This window comes from Vicugna pacos, chromosome 9 (assembly GCF_048564905.1).
Source record: "Vicugna pacos chromosome 9, VicPac4, whole genome shotgun sequence".
NCBI lineage: Eukaryota > Metazoa > Chordata > Mammalia > Artiodactyla > Camelidae > Vicugna > Vicugna pacos.
Window position 1 is genome coordinate 3646687 of NC_132995.1, and position 21123 is coordinate 3667809.

Below are 21123 nucleotides of genomic sequence, written 5' to 3' on the forward strand. Positions count from 1 at the left end.
GGGGTCTCTCTCCCTCTCCTCCAGCCCCTCCCCCGCCTCAACTCTATCTTTGTCCCTTTCTCACCCACTTTATTTGTCTCCCTGGCTCTATGAATCTCTCTCATCTCTGGGGGCCTCTCCCTCCCTCCACGTCCCTCTGTGATTCAGTCCCAGTCTCCTGCTGGCTCTGTACTACTCTGCATCTCCGTCAGGGGGTTGGGAGGGTCTGTCTGATTGTTGACCCCGTCGGTCTCCTCCCGTCTCCCCCCTCTGTGCCTCCACCAGCGTCCCTTCCCTCTCTGGTCGCGCTTCGTCCCTCCCCCAGCTCCCGAGAGCTTCCTAGTCCGGGCTCCGAGGAAAACCGCTTTGTTGCCAAGGGCAACCACGGCCCGCCCGGGGCTGCAGGGTGCCTTGCATTCTGGGACTTGTAGTCTAGGACAGCGGACTGGCCGTTCCCCAAACGCGGCCAAGAACTTCCTCTTCCGGCATGCTTCGCGAAGCGGGGCGGGGCGCTGCGGCAGCGCCTGGGTACGCCGGACGCCCATCACAGCTTCTCTGGGAATTTTGGGAGTCCAGGTCCAGGTCCCGGAAGCCCAAGGGGAGATAAGAGTATCCGAGGTTTCTCCTAGCCCCCCAAACGTAGGATCCACTGACTTTCCAGCACCTCCAGGCCTCTGCCGTGCCCCAGGACAGAGAATAGGGGGCGGGGTGATCCCTAAAACTGACCTAGGAATCCCACCGCGCCCTATTCTAGTTCTGCTTGGGTTCTTTCTCTACTTACCAGCATTCACCCCCAGGTTCTTCAGCGGTTGTGCCTGGTGCCTTCCAGAAAGGGTTCAAGCACGGGATGGGGAAGCGGGGGCGGGGGGGGTGCAAGACGCCCTTTGGGAAGGTGGGGACTGGTGTGAGTCAGAATTCTGGGGTGGTCACTGCAGAGATCAAAAGGAGCCTTTTCCTCACCAAAAAGACGTACGCCTGTTCTAGTTAGCCCCTCCCCCTCCTCCAGCGGGATCCTTCCCTCCCTTGCAGGATCTCTGCCCAATCGCTTTTGCGGGTATAGATGAAGAAGATAGGTTGCATGATCCTGGAGTTTTTTTCCAGATTCACATATTGATGTATTTGTGATCGTCCTCAAGCTGGAGAAACGGACCGTGGGTCAGAGAGTCACTGCAGGAGTAATTAATTTGATTTTCAGCAAGGTGTTCTATGGACCAGGTGTGTCAGGCAGCTTAGAACTGACAGTAAAATGGAGCTGAGGGTGGGAATATAGGCAGGGTCAGACCCTGAAGGCTTTGACTGAGGGACTTTGGTATTACCTATAGACCATGTTGAGTGGGATAGAAGGATTTAAGCAGGGGAGGGCAGGATCAGATCTGGATGTTGAAGGCAGAGCATCCCTCTGGGGCCAGGGTAGGCTGCAGGTAGGCTTAAGGATGAGGCTGGGACAGTAGCTCAGGTGAAGCCAATTGAAACCTGAGCTGGGTCCGGGACAAGGGGACAGATATCAACAGGATTTAGGAGGAAGAATAGTGTTTGATGAGCCACCAACTGACTGAGAGGAGAGAATGGTAAGAAGTACCTGCATTCTCAGCCCTGAGAGGCTGTTCGTGATGTGGGACACCTGAAGAGTTGATTTTGGAGGAAAGATGCCACACTCAGAAAGGGACATTGTATTTCTGATGTGCTCGTGGGACTCCAAGGAGGGCGAAATCTTGTTCATTTCTATTCTAACTCTCCTGATGTGAGGGAGTAGTTTGGAAGATCCAGACTTAGCTAGTTTTTTTCTTACGAAGCCAATGTCATCTTGACCCCAGCCTCTTTCTCCTACCAAACCCAGGAATTGAGGCCCTGCCCTTTCTCCTGGATAACAATAAAGCAAGCACAAGTCTTTCTTTTATCTTTATGTTGAGGTTTTTTAAAAAACGAACATTACAGATGTGGGAGAAGGGACAAAGCTTCTCTCTATGATTGACAGCGGGGGCTGATGGGAACCAGAAGCTCCGAGGAATTAAAAAAAAATAAAATATATATTTATACATTTATATAGATCATGTTATGCATGTGAGTCCCAGAGAAGCAGGAAGCAGCAGCAGAAAGCAACTAGCACACAGAAAGACATGTGTGTGTGCACCACACACTCAGGCAATGCAGTTCCTTTGACTGTGGCACAGTAGCAGTTCCCAGCCCCCCAGCCCACCCCCCCCAAGTTTTTTTTGAAAAGAAACTTCCCTTTTAAGAACAGAGCCGTCCAGTAATTGTTGGCCCTCGTGACCAGAAAAAAATAAAGGAAAAAACCCAGGCTAGCATCACCTTTAAGGCTGGCAGTGGCCATATTCCTTCCTCCCTGCAGAGGATGGAGATGCTGTTTTTAACACTGAGACTGGAGGGCCACATCGCTGCCCCTCACAAATACTTGTTTTCTTCAAGACCATGCAGTTCTTTGCCGGCTCCTTTCTGATACCCCAGAGTAGTTGGGATGGAAGGTATCCACCCCTCGCCTCCTTTAAGATGGCATCGAGGCAGTGGGGTTCTAGTAAGCCTGGCAAAAATTCTGGAGCCAATCTCAGGTGAGGCTGAGCACCAGGTGGGGCCTAGGGACCCAGGGTCTATGCTTTAAGGCTTCTGCCCATTGGAAATTATTGACCTCTAGAGTTTTGTTTTTTAACTTGAAGCGGAGATGCACTGGACACCCCGCTCTGCTGGGAGAAAGGAGGCCCAATCCCTAGTTACCCACCCCACCGCACCCCCAAACACACACACATACACACACACACCGACTAAGGCACAAGCAGGGCGGGCAGGCATGCTTTGGCAATGAGGCCCCTCCGGAGGCCCAGGGTATGAACAGCTGCAAATGGGGTGTGTGATGTGGAGCTCAGCACCTTTGGAGGTGGGAGGGGGCGGTGGGGCAGAGGAGGAAGAAATCTCAGGGCTCCCGAGGGATCAGAAGGGAAAAAGGAAGAGGTGGTCAGGAAATAGGAAGATGAAGAAAGTGGCAGGATGACCAGAAAAGAGCCAGAAACAGGAGAAAATGGAGAAGAGAGAGGGAAGAGAAAGGGGCAAAACAGGACCTGGGCAACCCAGCAAAATAGGAGGGGAAAAAGAGCAGGAGAAGTGAAGGAAAGAGGAAAGAAAGCCGGATGAGTTGGGAAGGATGTGGGAAGCCTAGGAAAGAGGGGACCAGGAAGAGGACATCAGAGGACGTCAGAACTTGGCAGAGAACCTCCAGTGAGAAGAGGGAGTCAGGAGCCCCTGGGCAGAGCCTCAGACCCTGACAAAAACCAAGCGGGCCGAGTACACCAGATCGGCCACGTAAGCCAGCAGGTTGATGGCTGTCAAGATGGCCACAGCCAGGCGGCGGTCCCAGGAACACACGTAGTAGGTGTGCTGACTGCCGCAGCTCACATCCCTGTACCGCCGGGGCTGGCCGCCATACTTCTCGTCGAACTGGTAGAGGGGCCAGAGGACCAGAGCGGTGGCGTAGAGGAGGACAGAGAGCAGGGCCAGCCCAGAGAGGAAGCTGGGGAAGGGGAAGGGCAGCATGTTGGTGCAGTCACCCAGGTTCAGCAGGATGGCCACGGCTGCCAGGATGAAGCAGATGGAATAGACGGCCACGCACCACTCCAGGGCCGGCTGGTGTTGGTACAGGTAGGGGCTGCTGATGAAGGCGAAGATGACACAGGCCACGAAGGTCTCCAGCACCTTGAGCAGGCCCGGCACGGTGGCCATGTAGCCGGTGATCTCACCAGGCCGGGCCCGGGTCCAGGCCACTTCGGTGGCGTAAGCCACACAGGCGATGCAGGAGAAGGTGGTGGCGGCGATGGCGTGGTCCCGGGAGCGGCCGTGAGACATGAACTGGACGTAGGTGGTGGGGTAGATGATGGAAGCCGAGAGGCAGAAGAGGGCAGCATAGCAGGCGTAGGTGATGGGGAAGTTGCGCCAGGACAGGGGGAAGCGGGCCTGGAGCCCTCCTAACTCGACGATGAGGATGATGAGGGTCACGGCGAAGCAGAAGCACCAGGTGAACATGGACCAGTTACCCATGGCCCCCGTCCAGGCACCCACACTGGCCACCAGAGAGAAGGCCACACAGGTGGAGAGCAGCTGCAGCAGGCGGAGGAGGCCCAGGGGCTGGGTCAGCGCCCGAGGGGACCCCACGATAGTCGGGTAGCTCAGGCCTGAGGACGACGATGTGGTGGTCGTGATGGTGGTGCGGGTCACTGTCACCGGCATGGCTGCGGGAGGGGAAAGAAAGTGTCCCAAGAAGGTTGCAAACTGGAGAACCCAGGCTCCCAGCCCTTGCCTCCCTGGTGGGGCGGGGAGTGTGGACAGAGTAATCTGGTCTCCAGCGGCGGAGTACCCGGGATGCGGGCCTTCCAGTTTTCAAAGTAGGCTAGTCCCAGGCCTACTGGGATGAGGTGTCACCCAGGTGCTAGCCCCCTCTTCACTCCGCACTCAGGTTTCCCGCCTCCCATGTCAGCTCAGGACCGTAGGCCCCTCTCTCTCTTCTTCCCAAGATCCTCCTTTCCTTGCCCCAAAAGCCCCCTCCTGTAAAACCACATGTCTCCCTTCCCATTCCAGACCCGTAAACCTGCCCTACTTCTTCCAGGGACTCAGCCACCCAGCCACCCAAGAGTCTGTTCTAAAGCACACTCCTCTCCTGCCCTTCTCATAACCCCTGTCAGAAGAAGAGGCCCTGCCTTCTGTGACCTCTTAAAAACCCCATCTCCACACTTCCTCCCTTTGGGGGACCCAGAGCTCTGCACCCCAGCGCCTGTGCCCAACTTCCTTCTTTCACCTAACGGACTTAAATATTTCCAGCCTCCAAATGGTCACGAGTCCAGCCTCCACGTGGGAACATTCTCAGAGAACCCATGTCTGATCAGAGGGCCCAACCTCCCTGCCTGTCGCCTCTCCGTGAGCAGGCGTCTGGTCCCAGCTCCCAGAAGACTAAGGGCTCTCCCTCCCTCTTGGAACTAATGTTCCATCTCAGGAGTCTGCTATAGTCTGGAGTACTTCTATGCAGAGGAAGCTGGGCTTCCCCCTGCCTACCTCCATGGGGTCCAGCCCCGCTCAGGAACCAACCAGCTAGTTCCCCAACTTCTGGAAAATGCAGCTACCCAGATTCTCAGCCAGTCCAGTGCCACTGAAAACTCAAGGCCTCTCTCATTCAGTAATACAGCTTCCCACCCTGAGGCTCTGGGCCCTCAGCACCAAGCACACCAGACTCTGGGAAATCAGCTTTCTTCTGTCCCTTCAGAATCTATGGTTTTAACATCCTTGTCCTAAAGGCCTAGCCTCAATTTCTGACCAGGGGTCCAGATCCTCCCTCAGGCCCTAAAATATCTAATCACTCGGCTCCCACCCCTAAAAAGCTCAGAAGACCTCTCTCAGCCATAGGGAAATAAACCTTCCTCCTTCTGGGGTCGGGCAGTGTCCCAGCTGGCTCCTGCACAACAGTTCCCTGAAGACACAAGAGGCCAGCCCCTAAACATGCTGCTTCCTCAGATACACGGGCATCTGGGCCCCTCTCTTTGGAACCCAAAGATCTCAGGATCTGGGAGTCCATGTCCCCAGCCCCTCCTTCAGACCCAGCAGCACCCACCACCCAAAACTCTGGCCTCAGACTCCAATATTCAGGACGCTCAGCTGGCTCCTGCCTCTGGCACGTGAGTCCAGGCCTCCAAGTCCTCCTCCCTCAGACCCAGGAATACAACCCCCCAGCCCCTCCTCCCTCAGACCCAGGAGTCCAGACCCCAGAGACCCCTGCGCACTCACCAGCGGCCTTCGCTGAGGACCCCACCAAAGGAAGATTCGGCTCTGGAGGCCGACTAAGTCAGACACCTGGAAAAGGCCAGTCGGAGGACAGGAGGGAAAGAGAACGTCAGCCTCCAGCTGGGACCCGGCTCCGCCCTCCCGGGACCCAGGCGACCAGCTGGCCCGCCGCCCGCCCGGGGTTCGCCCGGAACACGCGGTGAGGCTCTGCAGACCCTGGGCGCGCCTCCCGGCCAGGGCAGGGACTTGGCCCCGATCCCCAAGGAGGTCCGGGTGGGTGACCCCAGGGAAGCCCCGCCCCTTCCTTCCTCCCCTCGTCCCGTACTGCGCCGGCGGGAAAGCAGGGAGCCCGAAGAAAGTGCAAGTCCTGCGGGCCGGCGTGGGCGTGTGTCATCCTAACCCTGTTCCGGCCGGGAAAACCGCGGGGCCGGCGGCGGGAGGGCCCTGGGCGGTGGCTGCGGGGGCGGGCGGCCCAGCCGGCGCCGCGTCTCCGTGCCTTATAAGGGCTTCAAGTCAGCCCAGCCATTCGGAATGTGGCGGGGACCCGGAGGCGGTGCTGGGACCCCCGCCCTGCTCGTGGATTCCGGGGGGGTGGGGAGTGGGGCGGGAAGCCCCGACTCCAGGTTCCAGGAGGAGAATCCTGCAAGTTCGAATTTCTAGGTCCTTCAAAATGTGAGTACCGGGTCCTGATATGGTGGGCTGGGAGCCTGGACCCCCAAGAAGGTCTCAAAGAGAGGAGCGGTTGGGAACCCGGACCCCTGGGTTCGCCTTGAGGACCCCTCCCGCCTTGGGGCAGGAAACTGCACAGTGTTGGAATCCAGTCCCTAGATAGTAACCACACCTCCCGCCACCTTCCGGAAGGCAGGTTTCTCGGCTAGAGCTGGGCCTCCCGGGCCACCTGGGAGGTGCTGAGCGGGAGCCCGCCGCCTCCTGCTCCGCCCCCACCCGGTCCGTTAGGAGGAAGTTGGGACGCTCCCAGAGATAAGAGGGCAGGTCACAATCAGTAAGTGTCCTCTGGAAAGTTGGTTAGTGCACGGACCACCCGGACGGAAGGGGTCCATCTCCACTCTCAGCGCCCCCAGCCGCCGCTTGAGGTCAGAGCTCAGGAATGCACTGCCAGAGACCGGAGGAGGGAGAAGTAACACCCTTGCGGCTTCCCGACGTAGCTCAGGACCTCTCACGGCCACGCCCCAGTCCTCTCCCCACCTCCACGCCAAGCGCCACACCCCATCACTCCACTAACTCATAATCGCGCCCTGAACCCCAGCTTCTGCTTTCAACACCCCGGGGCCCAGCTCTGTCCTCACTATGGGAGACGGGTGTTGAATCTCAGCACGCCCCCCAGCCCCCTCCCACTGGCCATTCTAGTCTTAAGTTCAGATTCGGTCCCCTGGATGGGGAGGTCAGCCACTCTCTCAAATCCAGGACTTCCAACTCCAAGCTCCTCCCCAGCCCCCCAGGACCTCCTTGTACCGATTCCAGTCCCCTTCAACCTGGGCACCAAGAAGTCCCCATCCTTCTGTACCCTCAGACCCAAGCCAGGCCCCCAGGCCCTCCTCCATCAGACCCAGGAGTACAGGCCCCTAGCCTCTCCTCCATCAGACCCCACAGTCTAGGCTCCAGGCCTCCTCCTTTTTCAGATGCATGACCTGTGTGAGTTCAGGTCTCCAGCGCTCTCCCAGGAACCCGAGTCGTGAACCAGCCCGTCTTTCTAGGGACTCAGACATTTGGAATCCCTCTGCACCCAAGAATCCTGGACGCTGCTCCCACCCTCAAGGATTCCCGCAGCCTCACCTTACAGGCCTGTGGCGGCTGCGGCTGAAGCAGAGGCGACAGCTGCGGACCAGAAGGGTCTGCGGGCTGGGTGGGGTTGGCTGGCAGGACAGAGTGCGTGGGCGGGGCCGGAGGCAGGGCCAGAGATCCGGGCTGTAGGCGAGTAAGGGACTCCCCCAGCCAGGGCTATCCCAGCCCCGCCCCGAGGGCGGGGCCAAGGCAAAGACCACACCCCTCCAGGGATAAATACACGGCGGATCCTCCGCCCCGCCAGCGGTGGGGGTTGAGGGCTGAGGTCACTGTTTCCGTGGTGACAAAACAGGAAGACACAACAGCTGGCGGAGTGGAGGCTCTAGGGGGCTGCCCTCCTCGACACAGCTCTAGAGAAGTCTCCAGGGCAGGCCTTGGAAGGCCGTTGCCATGGCAACCCCTCTGTTTAGACTTTGTTTAGGACAAAGCCCCCAGCCCAGGTCCCCACCCCAGGCTCACCTCACTCAGTTCTCCCTCTCCCTTTCTGCCCACTCCTTCCTCGTCTGCTCCAGCCCCGCTCGTCCAGGATGGATGAAATCTTGGACATCTGGGGGGCCGCGGGTTGGAGGGCCGGGTCTCTCAGTTTAATGGGGTCTATGGGCTAGGGTTTCTGCCTCTTGGGTCCCTGAAGTAGGAAAGAGTGAGGGGTGTGCTGATCCCTAGGCTTTTAGGGGGTTTCTGGGCTGAGGTCCCGTCTCCTGGGTCCCCAAAAGAACTGTGGCTGGATTTCTGTGTTTAAGGATCTTGAGGGAGGAATAAACTGGGTCCTCTAATCCTCATTTACACTGGGATTCGCGGTGTGAGGGACTTATGGGCCCCACCCCTGGGTCCCCTATGTGACTGTCGGTAAGGGCAGGGGAGGGGGTTTATTGGTAGCAAAATTTCTGGAATCGGGGAGATATGAGTTGGGGGCATGGACTCCCAGGTTCCACATGACGCCAAGGCTGCGGGCCCAGATGTGGTTGTAAGCCGAGCCTCTTGGGTCTGGAAGGGAGAGATATTTTTGGCCTGCATTCTTGGCTCCTACAAAGAGGGAGGGGCTCAGAAGCTTAACGAGGACGAGGCTGGGGGTGCTGAGGGCTCCAGATTCCTGGTTCCTGCAAGAGGGAAGGCCCCAGTGCAGGAGGGGGGCCCCGGGGTCTTTTCTAAGGGGCGACTCCGGGGCCCTGAAACGGATTGACAGAGCCAAGAAGACAGCGGGAGCTGAAGGTCGCGCGATGCATGGCCCGGGGCTGGGGCGGGAGGGGACCGGGGCGCCCGGGTCCCTCCCTGCTGGCCGGGCTCACTCACCACGATCCGCAGTCTTCCTAGGCACGGCCTCGCTCGCGGCTGTCGCTGGGCGGGGCCTGGTGGCGGCGGCGGATGCTGGGCGACGCTGAGCTAACGGGGCGCTGTCCGCGAGGCTGCTGCTGGGTGCCTTCCAGGCCGCCTACTGAGGAGGCTTTGAGGCCGAGCCCCTGGGTGGAGGCCGGCGCGGCGCGGAGGGAGGGGTAGGAAGGGACGCGGGAGCTGTGTGCCCGGCTGCGTGCCCTACGGAGTGGGAGGGGCCGGGGGGCACCTGGACGCTGTGTGCGCGGCAGAAGCGGGGGGCGGGGGAGAAGGGTGTGCAGCCTGCGTGCCCACTTTTGCACCCCGCAAAGGCGGTAGACGCAGACCGCCTGTCATCCTGTGCCCTGCCCAGGAGAAGGGGTCTCCACGAGCCCCGCGTCAGGACGTACAAGGAGTCAGGACTGGTCTTCGCCGGAGGTTCTCCAGAGACGACCCCGGATTCTACTCACGCCCCTCCGCGGCCTCCAGCGTCGAAGCCGCTCTTACTGCCTGCCCAGCTCCTGAGATACCCCAGGTCGTTCAGAGGCCGTCTCTACGCACGCAGTTGACTACAGTTGTGCTCGCTGGTGGAAGCGCTTCCCCTCCAGGCACTAAAACCCTCAAAACAGCAGAGTTTAGGGTGGCAGGAACAGGAAACAAACATTTACAGACTGAGTCATCAGGTGTGATCCCGAGAGGTGACCCGCAGGGTTCCCGGGTCTGTGTAATCTGGCTGCGTGCAGTGTTTACCCCGCCTGCGGAGCAGCACGTGGACCCCAGAGATGCGGTCTCCATCCCGGCACTGAAATCCCGTCTCAAACAGGCCGTGCCTGTCTTCTGTGAGTCTAGCTGCCTCTGGGTGATTGGGGTACGTGGACCCGCCCACTGACTTACTAACAAACCGAGTTCCTTGATCAGAAGCAATACTGTGTGGGTTAACACGACGGTGAATAGGGCCATTCAGCGTGTGTGCAGATGCCGCCGTTGGCAGGAATGTGGAGGGCAAGGAAAACAAATATAACCCAGAGTTGATTATTTCAGGCAGGAAAGTCGTTGCCCAATCCACGATGGAAGGGGTCCAAGGTGGTCCTCAGGTGACCACGTATCTGGCTGGTCTCCCTAGGAAACCATACCACACTGAAGGCCCAGCCCTGCTGCTGCCCAGTAAGGTGGCCTCCCCATCAGCCCATCAGTGACAAAGCTCTCTAAGCTTTGATGAGGCAAGACCATGTATAGCCCGCCATGGTCACTTTGCTCATAAGCCCATTAAGCCTGTGCTGGGGAGACGGGGGAAAGAAGCTGACTGAGCGCCAGAGTGTAAGGGAGGCTTTTTGCGGGGAGCTCACCCGGGTACAGATTATGAACCGTTTTTCACTTCTGACACCAAATGTGTGGGGTTTTTTCTCCCTCCCTCCCCTCCCTTCCTTTCCTTTCCTTTTCCTTCCTTCCTTCCTTCCTTGTTAACAACCAGTCCATAACTCCGGACACCACCTGCATGTCCAGTGATTCACTTCAGTTCTGAATCAGGGTACACTAACCACTTGGACCTGTCCTCAGGCCTTGCAGATTAAGGGCTTCATTCCACAAGACCACCCTCACTTCAAACACCAGTCCCACGTCCCAGGCCTCCCACATTTCCTACCGACTTAGGTATTAATCGGGGTTCCCATGACTCCCTCCTTGTTAGCATATGAAGTTACTGAGCCTATAAAAGCTAACAACCCTGCACCCCGCGGCCTCTTGCTCTCTCTTGCCTTTGGAGACAGCCTGCACTCTGTCTATGGAGTGTGTATCTATTTTTACTTTAAACTAAACAATCCCCCACGCCTCGTGGCCTCTCTGGCCTTCTGAGACAGCCTACACTCTGTCTATGCAGTGTGCATCTCTGAATAAATCTACTTTTACTCAACTATGGCTCGCTCTTGAATTCTTTCCTGCATGAAGCCAAGGAACTTCATTTGGAGGGGCGCATCCCAGGGACTCAGCTGAGACCTGGGACGTGGTCATCCCCTCGTGCTCCATTTTCCTGTTTCAGCCTCAAGGAGTCACTCTCCTTTGTTGGGCTGTCATCTTCAACAAAGGGCTTCCATTTGGGACCTCGCATGTGAGCCAGATCACACCAGGTGTTGTTGCTGCAGCCAGCAGGAAGTGGAGAGGGGGAGGGGCAGCATGCTTCTTTCGTTTTAAGTCTGTGATCCTCAAGTTACACACAGTCCTTGGACGTCCCACTTCATTCTGGGATACCCCAGAACACAGTTACATGGCTACGTATAAGGCTGGAGAGGACAGTCTTCAGCTGGGCAAACATACACCCAGATAAATCTTCTATTATAGAGGAAAGAAACTGGGCGGAACTACTGGTGACCTCTGCTGTGACCCACAGGAATATACACAGCCCAGACCGTCTGAGCTCCAGACACGTGTAGTGGGTGCTCACTGAGCCTCCACTGGGTGTCACAAAGGTCCAAACTCAATGCATCCAAAATTAACAGCCGAGGGGGTGGGTCTACTCAGTGGTAGAGTGCACACTTAGCATGCATGAGGTCTGGATTCAATACCTCCATTAAAAAAAAAAAAAGATTCAACCAAAATTAACAGAGCTTCCCTCCAGTGCACAGATCACCATATCATCATAAATGTCACAACCTGTCACCTTGCTGCATAAGCTAGCATTCTTTTTTATTTTATTATTATTTGTTCGGGGTTTTTTGGGGGGGCATAATTAGATTTACTCATTTAATTAATTTTTCTGAAGGAGGTACTGGGGATTGAACCCAGGACCTCATGCAAGCTAGGCATGCGCTCTACCACTGAGCTCTCCCCTCCCCCTCAAGCCAGAATCCTAAGACTTGTCACTGATATTCATTTCCCATATCCTCCCACATCCAATCAAACACCAAGTCCTGTCACCTCCTATACTCTGTCTCAAATTCATCAGCTTACAGAAATACATCTCTGTATTAGTCCCATGTCGCTGGGTAGTACATTTCCCCAAAGGAATAAAATTCTGACACATGCTACAGCATGGAGGAACCTTGAAGACTTGATGCTCTGAAATAATCCAGACACGAAAGGATAAATACTGTATGATTCCACTTACGTGAGCTACTTAGCGCAGTCAAATTCATAGAGACAGAAAGTAGGCTAGCATTTACCCAGGTCTAGGGGCAGTGGTGGTGGGAGTCAGTATTTAAGGGATCCAGAATTTTAGTTTGCCATGATGAAAAAGTTCTGGAGGTTGGGAAAACTGGAAAGCAGCATGTAAAACAATGAAGCTAGAACACACCCTTACACCATATACAAAAATCAACTCAAAATGGATTAAAGACTTAAACATAAGACAAGATACAATAAACCTCCTAGAGGAAAACATAGGCAAAACATTATCTGACATACATTTCAAAAATTTTCTCCTAGAAGAAATAAAAGCAAGAATAAACAAATGGGACCTAATGAAACTTACAAGCTTCTGCAGAGCAAAGGAAACCAGAAATAAAACAAGAAGAAAACCTATGGAATGGGAGAAAATTTTTGCAAGTGAAACCAACAAAGGCTTGATCTCCAAAATATATAAGCAGCTCATATGACTCAATAAGAAAAAAATAAACAACCCAATCCAAAAATGGGCAGAAGACCTAAACAAGCAATTCTCCAAGGAAGACATACAAATGATCAAAAAGCACATGAAAAAATGCTCAATATCACTAATTATCAGAGAAATGAAAATTAAAACTACAATGAGGTATCACCTCACACCAGTCAGAATGGCCGTCATTCAAAAATCCAAAAATGACAAATGCTGGAGAGGCTGTGGAGAAAGGGGAACCCTCCTACACTGCTGGTGGGAGTGCAGTTTGGTGCAGCCACTATGGAAAACAGTGTGGAGATTCCTCAAAAGACTAGGAATAGACTTACCATATGACCCAGGAATCCCACTCCTGGGCTTGTATCCAGAAGGAAATCTACTTCAGGATGACACCTGCACTCCAATGTTCATAGCAGCACTATTTACAATAGCCAAAACATGGAAACAACATAAATGTCCATCAACAGGTGACTGGATAAAGAAGAAGTGGTATATTTATACAATGGAATACTACTCAGCCATAAAAACCGACAACATAACGCCATTTGCAGCAACATGGATGCTCCTAGAGAATGTCATTCTAAGTGAAGTAAGCCAGAAAGAGAAAGAAAAATACCATATGAGATCGCTCATATGTGGAATCTAAAGATTCATGGACAGAGAATACAGACTTGTGGTTACCAGGGGGGTAGAGGGTGGGAAGGGGCAGACTGGGATTTCAAAATTGTAGAATAGATAAACAAGATTACACTGTATAGCACAGGGAAATATACACAAAATGTTATGATAAATCACAGAGAAAAAAATGTGACAATGAGTGTGTATATGTCCATGAATGACTGAAAAATTGTGCTGAACACTGGAATTTGACACAACATTGTAAAATGATTATAAATCAATAAAAAATGTTAAAAAAAAAGTTCTGGAGGTGGGTAGTTGGGACGATTGCACACCCATGTGAATGTACTTAATCCCACTAAATTGTACGCTCAGACATGGCTAAAGGGGTACATTTTAGGTTATATATATTTTACTACAGTAGTTAAAAAAAAAATAAAAAGAAAGAATAGCCTGGCCAGTCTCGAAAAGGAAAAACAAAGCTGAAGGATGTATGTCACCAGGTGTCAAGACTTATTTAGGAAACCGAGTAACTGAGTGAGGTGGTATTGGTGCAAAACCAAGCAACTAGAACCATGGAAAGTACTGGAAAGTACTGGAGAGTTCAGAATGGAAAGGGAGAGGGAAACGGAAGCTCGTTGATACCCTGAACCTCTTTCTTTTTTTTTTTAAAGAATGTTTGCGTATGGAGAGTGGAATTATCCAAGTGTCACTGGCATGGACTTTGGCCAGATCCACGCTTGCTGGTGGAACTAGAGGAGCCCTCAGAGTGGCTCAGTTCCTTGTGATCTCTTTGCCTCACAAGCCCACCCTCAGAAGCACGCCCCTAGGATCTTCAGTGTCTCAGCAACCCTCCCCCTCCGACTGGGCTCCTCTGGTTCTTACACCACCCAGCACCGCACGGATAAATGCATTTCCGCCTCCCTTTGAGCAGCGCTGTCCAATATAAATGTAACATGAGCTGCCAATGTAGTTTAAACATTTCTAGTAGCCAGATTTTTTTCTTCTATTTTCAATTTGATGGTTTTTGATAGATGTCTACACCCGTGAAATCACCACCACGATCAAGAGTGCTAACATTTCCCTCACTCCCCAAGAGGTGCAATTTTCAAATTCCCAGTTTATCCCGTCCCATCCCCCTTAAGCCCTGGTAAACACAAGTTTGTTCTCTATGTCTGTGAATCTGTCTGTTTTGTAGGTAAGTTCATTTGAGTCCTTTTTTTTTAGATTCCACATGTAAGTGACATCATATGGCATTTTCCTTTCTCTTTCTGTCTTACTTCACTTAGAATGATGATCTCCAGGTCCATCCATGTTGCTGCAAATGGCATTATTTTATTCTTTTTTATTCTAATAGTCACATTTTTAAAAAGCAAAAAGAGAAACAGATGAAGTGAACTTTAGTAGTATATTATAATTAACCTAATTGGTCAATATGTTTTATATTTTTTTCTGGAAAAAAAAACTCAGTAAGACTTTCTTGTTGGCCATGGTGATGGTGGTGGCCTGTATTCTCCTTAAAATCCAGTGGCTATTTGCACTTAGAGCCCATCTCAGTTTGGAGGCTAAGGTTTCAAGGGAAATTTGGCACCTGCAGGTAGAATTCATAAAATGGACAGTTGAAAAGGCAAAGTCACACGCTCAAGTTATCCAAACATTCTTGAAAGATATCTGCTAGCTGAACCAAGTATCCACCTTTAGATTTAAATTATGCATAAATAAAATTTAAAATTCCGTTTTGCAGCCCCACCACGCACATTTCAAGCACTCAGCGGAGACGTCACATGGGATAGCACAGCCTTAAAGTGTGTTAGTGCCTTATGCTCGGAAAGGACCACTCATAAGCAGCTCTTCGCAGGAAACTGCCTTCAGCTGACACTCCTCTTGCCTTGTCAGTTTAGCAGAGCTACATTGTAACTCGCTTTTAAATCCGGCGCCTCCCCACTCTACTCATTGCCCCCCACCCAAGCACTTTTCAAATCTTCTGATCACACAGTACCTTGCCTCACCAGTTGGTTTTCTCCATAGATCAAAAGTATGAGAATGAAGAGTAAGTAATGAATAGATGACCAGCTCTCTCCCCAGCTTCCCCTTCACTCATCTCGTGAACAGGCTGTGTGGACGAGAGAGCATCTAAAGAGCGGAAGTGGACAAGCCTGCACCCAGTGGAGGGACGGCGAGGGCTCTGACTCCCTGCCTCAAGGATTAAGATCACTTTCACTTTTCCCTTTAAAACTTCCATGGCTGAGCAGAATCTTCTGAGTTGGTTTTCTTGGACACTGAGTCCACCATCTCCCCAGACTGCGGGCATTCTGGTCAAAGCACCTTTCCTCTCTACTGACACTTGCCTCTCCAACCGTTGGCTTTCGAGCGCAGTGAGCAGCCGGACCTGAGTTCAGCAACACTCTGTTTATTAGCCTGTGCCAGCCTGCCCTAGCATACAGATTCCAGCAGTATTTTTAAAAATAATACTTTGTGACAAAGTGTAACATTTTTCTTAAAGGCAGGAAAGTTACAGCAGTGATGCAAGTCCAGGACTTTTTTTTAACTTTTTTGGGGGGAGGGGTAGGTAATTAGGCCTATTTATTTATTTATTTTAACTGAGGTACTGGGGACCGAACCCAGGACCTCGTGTATGGAAGCACGCGCTCTACCACTGAGCTCTACCCTTCCTCACTAAGTGGGGTTTATTCTAGGAATGGAAGAATGGCTAAATATTCAGAAACCATTAATGAGATTTATCACATGAACAGGGCCAAGTAGGAAGAAAAATTGTGTGATCATCCCATATGTGCTAAAAGAATATTTGACAAAATTTAATTTTAAAAAACCCACACTGAATAAATAGGAAGCTACCGTTCCTAAAGCTGTCAGACATCTGCGGTTCTCCAGGGTTCCCGCTCCGTGAACGGGTTTCTCTGGTCTTTGGTGTCACCGTTAACACTACAGAGCAGGTCTGGTATTTGGGAGACTTTCCAGCATTTAAACCCTCAACTTATTTTTGGGGGGTGGGAGGGTGGGTAACTCCTCATTGCAGACACACTAGTGGGAGCTGGTGTCTGATTTATTGGGAAGACTAAGGGAGCTAGACCTGCCTCCTACTCCACCATCCCAGAAAGTGGGGAGCAGGCAATTGAATGCTTCCTCCTGGGACTTTGAATGAGGCAGGAAAGAGGCAAGGACACAGGGAAATTAAAAGCACAGCTGCAAGGGCCAAGATGTCATTGGCTTAGTGTTGAGAAGAGGGAGTGACCGGTGGAGCTGGTGGCGGTACCTCTCCCCAGCCCGGGGTGGCTGCATGTGACTGAACATTCTCTCTGCTGTCTAATCTTGGCTTCCTGCCAAATTCCTATTCTCCAGCCTTTCCCATGCACTCTGTGCGTTACTCAATGCAGGGTCCTTCCGTTAAATTCCTCCTCTGCTTCTTAGACCGAGAAGCAATGCCTGTCATTTGCAAACCAGGCCCACATAAGTCGAGGCTTTCCCCTCCACACTGCAGCAGACCCTCAGGAATCCCCCAATCCTGGCAGCCCGAAGGAGGTTTCACGCCCCTGAGACGATTTTGCTTCTCCTCAGGACGCAGATTGGATTAACAGATGGTGACTTTAGTCGTGCTTAAGCAAAATAGACTGAAGTCTTCTGTTCTGAAGACGTAGGCTGCATGGCAGGGGTGGTGATGAGGAAGGAAGGAAATCGATCTGATTTGGAAAACTCCCCTGCGAAATGTGCTTATCAGATGGAAATTAGTCTCCGTCTTAAGGCACCGGATAAATAAACTACGGTACCTTCAGATAATGCAACATTCTGCATGCCTGAAAAAATAGAATTGGGGAGGGGGATGGTGTAGCTTAGCAGTAGAGCACGTGCCTAGCATGCATGAGGTCCAGGGTTCAATCCCCAGGACCTCTATTAAAAATTAATTAATTAATCTAATTACCCCCAAAAAATGAAAAAAATAGAATCTGGAAGCTCTAGCTACCTAATTAGAAAATCTTCCAGGATATAGTCAAATGAGAAAGACAAGATGCAGAAACACGTATGAGAAATTAACCTTCTGTGTGAGGAAACATAAAAATAAGAATAGGTATTCCTTTGTTTGCTTAAACACTTGGAAGGGCCCACAAGAGACTCAGAAAACTGGTGACTTCTAAAGGAGGGCAAAAATAAAGAGATGTAAGGTACAGTGTAGAAAGGAAACTGCTTCAGGGATGTGTATAAATCTAAAGCTGTAAACACATCAACATATTACTTATTTAAAATTGTAACTGTGTAGGGCTTCTGTGACTCAAGGCGTGGAAAATCCTTAGAACAATGGCTCCATGTCAGGACATGCTAATTATTACACAGTATATAATCTATATCAATATTATATGAAACATACAATGGAAAATTCTAGAAAGATGTAAGAAATTAGTTCAGACGGGAGGGAAAGGAGGACTGGACTGCTGGAACCCTGGTATGGGTGAGAGAGTTATCTTTCACCATCCACCCATTTTCGTGTATTTTCTGAATCCTCTACCATGGTAAGTATATTGCCAAGTCAAACCACATAAGGACGAGTGTGTTTTAACCAGCTATTTATAATCTGCCAGGCAAGGAGCCTGATAATGTCAAATGAATACAGATGCCTTTCTCTGCTGAGCTTCTAGGAGACCAGAGGCAGGCATCCCAAGTGCGGTGGCTCCCAGTCACAGATAAAAAGAGTGTGTGTGGTGGGGGTCAAAGATACACAGACACGCAGGGGGTGCAGAGACAGGGCGTAGCTCAGTGGTAGAGTGCCTGCTTAGCACGCGCGAGGGCCTAGGTTCAATTCCCAGGACCTCCACTGAAATAAACAAACCTAATTATCACCACGCCCCGCACCCCCGCCTTAAATGAAGGCCCAGATTGATTTAACCCAGCGTCTGTGTGCCCAGGGTAGGTCTTGCGTACCTGCTGTTAGAGTTCCTGAGCCAGGCTGCGGCCAGGAGAGCGCGTCCCCTCTGGGTCGCCCATCCGGCCCAGGTAACCTCTGCACGCCCTATGGGGCCTCGCGTCAGGCCGGGAGCACAGGAGGCTTCCATACAAACACCTCGTTTCAGGCCAGCCAGGCCCGAACCTAGGCGCTCACCGCGGTCTCACTTTCTAAATCCGCAGTTGACGCGGGGAGAGGAGGATATAGCTCAGTGGTAAGAGCGTGTGCTTAGCATGCACGAGGTCCTGGGTTCAATCCCCAGTACCTCCATTGAAAATAAACAAGTAAACCGAATTACCTCCCCTGCACCCCCCACCCCCCAAAAGTATTAAAAAAAAAAAGTAAATCTGCAGTTAAAAGGCGTTAGCCAGTCGAAAACGCACAAAAACAACTCAAAGCGGAGCTGGCTGGCTCTGCGGGGTCGGGTCGCGTCCGTGTTATGTCTCCCTCTAGCGGACAGTGCGGGTAGTGCACACTCAGCCTGGAAATGGAACAGGAGATCGTCTTCCGGTCCACGCAGTGTCTTAGGGCAAGTGAACAATCCAAGACGCTCGCTGCTCTGCGAGCACATATCCAAGGAGGGACAGTGAGTAAGCAACCACCTACACTAGCCCTACACTCTGGTTAAAGAACTAAAAGGATTTGGAGGAGATGGGGGGGCCTGCTTTAGGCTGAGTGGAAGGGACTTTTGAAGGCATGACATTTGGCCTGAGAGCTTAAGGATGCAGAGTCCAAGGAAGGCAGAACATTCCAGACACATGCCTTGAAGGAGTGGGACTCCTCCCGTGTGCCCAGGGAAGAGCGGAAAGGCCAATTCGGATGAATCCAGAGTGACAGAGAGACTGCGGTGTGAAATGAGGCAGATAATGCAGTATTGCCACAAAGACAGATGCACAGATGGATGAAACGAAACACAGATTTCAGAGACGAATCCACAAGCAGATAGCCACTCGTTTATGAACAAACGCACAGCATTGCAGTGGAGCAAGGAAGAACCCTTCCTTCCTTCATCCCTCCCTCCCTCCCCTCCTCTCTTTCCCAGTGACCCCCTACCCCAGACCATATCCCCGAATAGACTTCCAGATGGTTCTTGGGTCTGTGAAAGAGAAAACAATACATATTCAAAAATAAGACATCATTGTGATGTTGGGATTGGCATCGGTTTCTTAAACAGGATGCAGAAGCATCGCATCCAAATTAAAAGTGGTAAATTGGACAATTTTTTAATATTAAAGGTTTATTGAAAACTAAATTCTCACCTTGAGTATGGAAAATACAAACTCCACAATAAACTGGGCAATCTTAAAATGGAGAACTTCTGTTGCTATAGACTGAATGTTTGTGTCTTCCCTCCCACCCCTAAATTCATATGTTGAAATCCTAAGCCCCAATGTGCTGGTATATGGGTCTGGGCCTTTGGAGGTGATTAGCTCATGAAGTGGGAGTCCCATGAATGAGATGAATACTCTTATAAGAGAGACCCCAAGTCTACCCAGGCAATAGAAATAAAAGCAAAAATAAACAAATGGGACCTAATTTAACTTATAAGCTTTTGCACAGCAAAGGAAACCATAAGCAAAACAAAAAAACAACCTACAGAGTGGGAGAAAATATTTGCAAATGATGTGACTGACAAGGACTTAATTTTCAGAACATTCAAACAGCTCATACAACTTAATAACAAAAAACAAACAACTCAGTCAAAAAATGCGCAGAAGATCTAAACAAGCAGTTCTCCAAAGAAGACATACACATGGCCTATAGACACATGAAAAAATGCTCACTATTGCTAATGATCAGAGAAACACAAATCAAAACTACAATGAGGTATCACCTCACACCAGTCAGAATGGCCGTTATTCAAAAGTCCACAAATGACAAATGCTGGAGAGGCTGTGGAGAAAAGTGACCCCTCCTACACTGCTGGTGGGAATGCAGTTTGGTGCAGCCACTGTGGAAAACAGTATGGGGATTCCTTAAAAGACTGAAAATAGACTTACCATACAATCCAGCAATCCCACTCCTGGGCATATATCTGGAGGGAACTCTAATTCGAAAATATACATGCACCCCAATGTTCATAGCAGCACTATTCACAATAGTCAAGACATGGAAACAACCCAAATGTCCATTGATAGATGACTGGATAAAGAATTGTGGTATATTTATACAACAGAATATAACTCAGCCATAAAAAAGAATAAAGTAATGCCATTTGCAGCAACATGGATGGACCTGGAGAATGTCATTCTAAATGAAGTAAGTCAGAAAGAGAAAAGAAAAATACCATGTCATTCATATCTGGAATCTAAACACACACACACACACACACACACACACACACACAAATGAACTTATTTATAAAATGGAGACTGACTCACAGACATAGAAAACAAACTTATGTTTACTGGGGGTGGGGTGGGGTGGTGGGAAGGGATAAACTGGGAGTTCAGGATTTGCAAATACTAACTACTATATATAAAATAGATGAACAACAAGGTTCTACTGTACAGCACAGGGAACTATATTCAATATCTTGCAATAGCCTAGAATGAAAAAGAATAGGAAAAGGAATCTGTATCTATCTTTATCTATATGTATAAATAGAACAGTGCCTCAAAGTTGTGACATCCTGTTGCCTGTTAACCACTAAATTCTTTCTTGTATATGCAGTGAATTTCTGGAAAAAAGACAGAGGGACATGGGGAGAAAACTGGAAAACTGGGATGTGGGGGGGACCTATTTGACCAAAAAAGAATTTTTTTATATATAATTGACGTGTAACATTGTTTAAGTTTAAAGTGTACAACAGTGTTGATTTGACACGTGGATACATGGCAATATAATTGCTACCATAGGGTATAGTATAGATTTGATACATTTCTGTATCACAAAACGATTGCACCTCAGTGTTAGCGAGCACCTCTATCACATCACATAATTGCCATTTCTTTTTTGCGGTTGGAACAATTAAGACTCAGTCTCTTAGCAACTCTGAAGTTTATAATATAGTATTGGCTATCGTCACTATGCTGTGCGTTAGATCCCCAGGACTTACTTATCTACTAGCTCCCAGTTTGTACCCTTCAACACCATCTCC

The 21123-nt window shown here is 50.9% G+C and overlaps 1 protein-coding gene across 1 annotated transcript; it reads right to left on the minus strand.

Moving 5' to 3' along the window:
• Positions 1-3105: 3105 nt before the first annotated feature.
• On the minus strand, positions 3106-9000 carry MYADM (myeloid associated differentiation marker). Its single transcript, XM_006208391.4, has 5 exons — positions 8848-9000; positions 8017-8182; positions 7549-7680; positions 5758-5823; positions 3106-4214 (listed from the first exon to the last, which is right to left on the minus strand). Exon 5 carries the CDS (start codon positions 4210-4212, stop codon positions 3244-3246), a length of 969 nt encoding a protein of 322 aa, XP_006208453.1. The 5' UTR covers positions 4213-4214; positions 5758-5823; positions 7549-7680; positions 8017-8182; positions 8848-9000; the 3' UTR covers positions 3106-3243.
• Between the last annotated feature and the right edge of the window lie 12123 nt (positions 9001-21123).

What these genes read in the sequence shown, in the direction of transcription:
- MYADM (XM_006208391.4), bottom strand. Translation starts at nt 4,212, where the DNA reads ATGCCGGTGACAGTGACCCGCACCACCATCACGACCACCACATCGTCG.